At 34.1% G+C, this 6,481-nt stretch overlaps 2 protein-coding genes across 2 annotated transcripts; both read right to left on the reverse strand.

Annotated features, from left to right (window-relative positions):
- Positions 1–151: 151 nt before the first annotated feature.
- LOC106955837 (uncharacterized) lies at positions 152–2,615 on the reverse strand. Its single transcript, XM_015046263.1, has 6 exons — positions 2,192–2,615; positions 1,796–2,116; positions 1,284–1,643; positions 977–1,108; positions 761–807; positions 152–673 (listed from the first exon to the last, which is right to left on the reverse strand). The coding sequence occupies exons 1-6, from the start codon at positions 2,232–2,234 to the stop codon at positions 539–541; spliced, it is 1,038 nt and encodes a 345-aa protein (XP_014901749.1). The 5' UTR covers positions 2,235–2,615; the 3' UTR covers positions 152–538.
- A 2,532-nt stretch (positions 2,616–5,147) lies between these two features.
- On the reverse strand, positions 5,148–5,933 carry LOC106955839 (ribonuclease-like 3). Its single transcript, XM_015046264.1, has 3 exons — positions 5,866–5,933; positions 5,733–5,788; positions 5,148–5,636 (listed from the first exon to the last, which is right to left on the reverse strand). Exon 3 carries the CDS (start codon positions 5,628–5,630, stop codon positions 5,196–5,198), a length of 435 nt encoding a protein of 144 aa, XP_014901750.1. The 5' UTR covers positions 5,631–5,636; positions 5,733–5,788; positions 5,866–5,933; the 3' UTR covers positions 5,148–5,195.
- Positions 5,934–6,481: the final 548 nt, after the last annotated feature.

Consider the following 6,481-nt stretch of genomic DNA (forward strand, 5'->3'; position numbering starts at 1 on the left):
TCTATATTAAAATATTAGGAAAATTGAATTAAATAATCATTAAAAAGTCAACAAGAGTTTAAGAAATACTTTTTTTTGAAAATTAAAACTTATTTTCTGTAGTAAATGGTTTTCGCATCATACAATCTACTTTTGTAAAATTTCTCTTTGCCATAGTCTAAACTTATAACACTTAGGAATCTTTCATTATTTCTTTCTTTGTTTAGTTCTTATTGTTGCCAGTGGCAGTTGTTGTTAATTAAGCAACTTGTAAATTTGCTACATCTCTTAATTTTGTTATATGAGACCCAATTTCTCAGGGCAGCAAATGAAAATGCAGATAGTCACCACAGAGACACAGCCGCAACAGTACAAAGCAGTAAATTCAGACTTAACATATAATAAAGGGGCAAACAGAGCAAAAAAGTGTCAAACTATCCAATTAAATGTATAATAAAATGATTCTCACATGTACTCATGTCAATCCAGAAGGGAATTAGAATTGTTTTGAATGATATATCATCAAGTTCTTCTTCAGGCTGTGAGTTAGATGACGCTACTATTCATACCCCAACGTCCGGACACCAGCGTAGATGATTTGTCCCTCTGCTGCCTTTGCACCTCTCGTTCCTTTTTGCTCAGCCTTTTTCTTTGCAAAATTTGGTGCAGAATAAATCAAACCATTTTCATTTGTCTGCAGGAAAAAAAGAAAAAAAAAAAAACATGATGATGGAGAAAACTCTCAAGATTTGCTTTCCAACTCAGAATATATCCAACTTACTGCCTGACTTTGTTGAGCAACAGCTATTTCAGAATCTGCAGTAGCTTCTGTATCAGATGTAGAGAAAACATAAATAACAGAAAGAAAAAAGGAATATATATATATATATATATATATATATATATATATATATATATATATATATATATATATATATATATATATATATATATATGCAATGTCAAGAGTGTCTGCATTAGAATAAAATTTTTATACCAGTGGTGCCTCTCCTTAGTTTATTGTTGGTTTGATTTAGTCGGACAATAACTATCACACTGATGGCCAAAGCAGCACACAGGAGGACAATCAATATAATGGTCCCAAGAGAATGAGAGACCAATAAGGATCCTGAAAATTAAAGGAGAAAATAGAAAGGTATACTGAGCAAAAACAAGAACTGACTTAACTTTAAGGCTCAGTCATAATTATGGCACACATTACACTCTGATTATTGAGGATTTTGCTTCATTGCAAAATAATTTCTGAACAAGAAAAAGTTTAAATGACACATTGGTAATAATACCTTCAATTTCCAGTTTTGTTCCTTTTCCAAACAGTAGGTTTCCACAAGTGACCACGGCACAGTAATACGTTCCTGCATCAGAGGAGCCGACATCGCTCAGTGAAAAGTTGTGGACACATTTCCTCACAGATGGGGTCTCAGGAATCCTCTCACATTTACTTGCAGATTTTCCATGAACATAAAGTTTACTGTGAGGAGATTCATCATCGTTGGCTTTGAACCAGTGAACACTGTGATGATCTGAACTTGCATGGTCATCAGATTCAGACTGGACCAAACACTGAAGAGTCACAGAGTCTCTTTGGTGGACTGGAAGCGATGGAGGCTCTTGAACAACGGTGGTAATTTCAGCTTCTGGTCCTTAGAGATATAATGGAACAATACATTATTTTCAAGTTTGCATAGAATGCAGTGGGATAAATTAAACTAATTTATGCAACCTACATTATTTTCCTACAGAGAAACTTCTAAAAACTGAAAGCGGAGCATCAGAAAATAATTGTTCCAATTACCTTTAACTTTCACAAAAGTCACATTCCAAAGGGTTCTCTGTAGATCTATTATTTCCTCACAGTAGTAAAAAGCAGTGTCTTTCAGCTCTGTTTGCTTTATGTGGAGAAGAAAAGTTCCTGGTTCTTGTTTTGTTGTGATGCGAGGTGTAGAGTTAGCAATGTTGCTATCAAAAGTATAAGTTGCTGCTAAGACTTCAGGCAAATTTCCAGCAACAACTTTCATCCAGAAGAGGTAACCTGAAGAACTGGGTCTCCGGCTGCATGTTAGAGTGACATCTGCTCCAACAGAAACAGTTTCTGTTGTATGTTCTTGTGCACATCCTGAAGGACAAATTAAATGAACATAAACGTCAATGTAAAATGCCAAGATAATTTAATGTTCGCAGCAATACTCACGTCCAATTGGAAAGAGGAGAAGTGTATAAAGTATGATCATCATTGTACGGGTATATCAGGGCAGGTATCTGATTATTTAGATCTCGTAAACATATTATGAAGCTTTATATGGCTAGGTAGAATGGGAGGGGACCCAGATATGGGAGGAGGCTGTTTTTGTTTGTTTTTTCTTTTTTTAATAAATGATCTCTTCTTTGCTATTACATAGTTTAAATTATTATACTACTCCCATTCCTTTCCATTGAGGGTGATATTTTTATAAAATATGAAATGCTGTGCAAAGGCAGGGGACACCCCTCCTCTCAATTTCACTTATTTAGATATCTTCCTTCTTAATTGTTGGAAATTTTATCTTGAATGTGTTTTTGGTCACATTTATTTTTCAATTAAGGAGAGTTTTTTTTCTTTTCTTTTTCTTTTTGTTTGGTTCACCAAGCTTTGTTTGACAAACTATTAAAGATTCAATTAAATGAATTGCATTGTTGAAGTATGCCATCTTAAATTAAAACATGTTCCTAAACAAATAAGTATTAGCCATATCTAATTCTCATATTTTGAAAATAAAAACAGCAAGTAATGGGAATTTATTATGAAAAGAGTCATTTCATGAGATGGCATAAAAGGCCTTGCAAGAGGTGTTAATGGATATGCAGCCAATAACGCAGCGTATCCAGCATCTGGAAATGCTGCTCAATTGCTTCCTCATTGTAGTAAGAAGCAATATCACACAACTGTGACATTGGATTTATCTGGAGTAAAGAAGGTCATGGTTGTTGTTTTGTTATGAAGGTGTCTTGTTAACAGGTGCCATGATAACTAGCAATAGTTGCTCCTAAGAATTCAGATTTTTTTCCAGCAGCAAATTTCATCCAGAAGAAGAAACAAAAAAAAGAGATTGTAAGTTGCATGCAAGAATGACGTCTTCTCCAAAGAAAACACCTTTTGTTGTGTATTCTTATGTGAATCCTGAAGCTAAGGAATGTTTTTTTTTTCACAAGAACTAGTGTAGAATTTCAAAACAGTAAAACGAAGATGACATGAACAACAATTCACCTTCAATGGGAAAGCAAAACAAAATCACAAACGTAAAAAGTTCAAAACCATTAGAAAAGAGCTTATTGATTAAGCAATATATCTTTTTAAGTAAAATAAAATATTTTTAAATACGTTTTATTGTAAATAATCAAAGGCTTTGGTTAAACATTATCTCACTCTGCTAAGTGTTACACTGTTTCTCTGAAAGCTTAGAGCCTTTTAGGCCTTCCAAATTTCATTTGTGAAGGCCTTCTGTTACCCCATGACCTAAAGGTCAACTCTAGTTTAAGGTGCTGCCATCTGGTGGTAGACAGTTGAATTAATTGTTGCCTTTCAGTAATTTAAATGAAAACCTGAAGCTCATATATCGTACAGATGACTTATTTCAAGTGTTTTTCATTATTGGAATGGTAGTGGTGATTTAAAAGAAATGTTGTTTAATGTTCAATGAGGTATCAAGCAAAGTGCAGCCCAAAAGACCCCTTATGATGAAAAATAGTTTTGAAAATTGTTTTCTCAGCTGGACACGAAAGCCAGGCCTGGAGGTGGTGCAATGTGGGGCAGAAGGGCGGCAAAAGATTATATGATGACGATATATTTTGGTAGTTATGGCACCTACGTGTAGAGGACATATGATGGTAAAAATAATATGTCTGATTGGGAGAAAATGCACATATAAAGATGAAATTTTGTTGAAAATCAAATTTAATTGTCCTGGTTTCTCTTTGTGACGGGGCAAATATAGTTGAACTACCCATCACCTGGCAAACCTCTGAAAAGCTGACCTTCAGTTCTTTCAGGAAAAAAAAAATATGACAATGAATTCTTCAAACTCTGCAGTTCAGATAATAAAATCAGCCATTAATCCTGCCACTGTATCAGGAGTCAGAAATTCTGTACTATCTTCTAAATATGTCACTTGGTAATGTTATTGAGCAAAAAGTAACCTAAGCAAAATGTGCAATTGGGAATTCACCCTCTGATATTGTGTATTAATTAAATTCTGCCAAGAAACTCTAAAGATTAAATAATTTAAACATTTAATACTGTACTTACTTGGGATCAGCTGATTATTTGATATTTTAAAAGAGAACTTCATTTATGGCATATCGGACAGATAGTGGCAAGAGGCTACTGTAAAAGTATGACATTTCTACCAGGATTTCCAGATATTCATTAAATCTATCTTGCTCTCAACTTGCTGCAGGTTTGAAAAATTCTAATTCTGTTCCACTGCTTGGGATTTTGATCCATATATTTTACCCAATATTTTTGACTTTGTCATTTGTCTAACATGCAATGAAACATTACCTTCATCAGCTAAAGTTTTTTTTTTTTTTGTCTTAACTACACCTGCTGTGTTGTTATATTGATTGTCTTGCCAAAATATATATTCTGTGTGTGGGGAAAAATCTGTTTTCAGGAACAAGTTCAGATTACTACATAAACTGTGGGGAATGGGAAACTAAAGAAGATATTTCTTATAGAATGATAACATTTCAAGTGAATTTGTACGTAATTAATTTAGCAGTTTATTTAATTTTGCTTTAAAATGGTAGCACTAAACACTGTTCAGAATTCACAAGGTCAGAGCTAACATACCTGCAATATTCAACAATTTATTCGTATGTATCTCCTATCATACACGTAAGAATCCAGAATGTTGCAATTGAGGCCAGTATTCCTTGAGACTAGCTTTCTTCTGGCAGCACCGTGGGAGAAAATGACTTTTGCACATCCTATGAAACCTTACTGTGTATGAGGTAAACTCATAATGTCTATGTTATGATATATTCCAGTTGGAAATATTCATTTTATTTCATAAAAATTTAGTATTTTCTGAATACCTTTGAGTTAATTTTACACTGTAAATCATGTTAAGGTTGTTTTATTAACAAAAAGGCACACAGAGAAACACAAATGTTATATATGTTTTATTTAAGAAGGCACACAAGACCGCTGGGTCTGATCAGTCATTAATGACTACAACGTCTCCATCGTAATGTACAGGAAAGCCTTGCTCGCATTTGATTGCAATTCTTCTGACACGACTAGTCCCCCTGTACTGGCAATGTGGATGTCTGGCACCTTGGTTTCTCAGAGTACAGACAACAACATCAAAAGGTTGAAGGCTTTTCCTCATTTGACCATACGGCTCACCTGCACTTCCACAAATTTGTTTAACTAAGTTAGTGCTGGCTCGGATGAAAGTGTTGGTTTCCTTACAGTCATTGCTGTCAGTTTTTGAAATGCCTCTCTGGCTAATTACTGCATCACATCGGGTTTGGCTCATGCCTCCATTGATATGCTGGGCTATAAATTTTCGGTAACGGTCTCCAACAGTTTGTCCTTGACAGAATGCAGAGCTAAAAAGCAACAGCAAGCAAGCAAGTGGGATCTTCATTGTCCACTATGGAAACAAATATAGAAAGAGACAATTGAATATTGTGAATAATAAACTTAGCCATACTATTTGGACAAAAATGAAAAAAGTAAAATTACAAACCGAAGTAAAGATGAAGCTAATCCTCGTTTTCCTTCCGTTAAGACTTCCTCTAGAAGCTAAAATAAAAATATTAAAAGTTGAAACAGATATATATTTTTAAATATTTCAACATTTATCTTCATGCAGTTGTTACCTCAACTGATGAAAAGTTGATACTGGCCAGTGAAAAGTAAACTAGGATAATTTCAAAGGATTTGTTTTGGACTTTGACTTTTTGATCAATAACCAAAATGGAAGGACAAACCTAGCAGAGATGGAACAAAGGTGAAATGGGTTAACAGTTTTCTCAAATGACTGCAAGAAGACTTTTAAACAGTGTTGTATCCCAAGAGGCATGATTTCATTTTTGCACTTAAGGTCACACACAAAAAAAAAATACATTTACAATGATTAAAGTTCAAGGAATCTTACAGGATATACTTGAAATGTGTAAAGTTGATATTATGGTCTGATGAGTCCAGATTAGAGAATAATTGTAGCAATAATATTTGGCAATAGATCACGTTCTTCTATATTGCCCTATTAACAGAAGATCAAATGTTAATAGATGTTGAACATTATTTTCAAAGTCAGCATGATTTTTGCAAGATCTTCTTGTGACATCTGTTTTGCAGTTAACTAGACTGTTTGTCTGTCAACATTTGAACAACCCAAAGTCCATTCAACCTAGTCTAATCCTACTGTGTTTGTCATGAATATGTTATATACAAATTTTTTTGTTTGGCTGATTGGCTACATTTTGACCCACC

This window comes from Poecilia latipinna, unplaced genomic scaffold (assembly GCF_001443285.1).
Source record: "Poecilia latipinna isolate Pla-1442-1.1 unplaced genomic scaffold, P_latipinna-1.0 Scaffold771, whole genome shotgun sequence".
Lineage (NCBI taxonomy): Eukaryota > Metazoa > Chordata > Actinopteri > Cyprinodontiformes > Poeciliidae > Poecilia > Poecilia latipinna.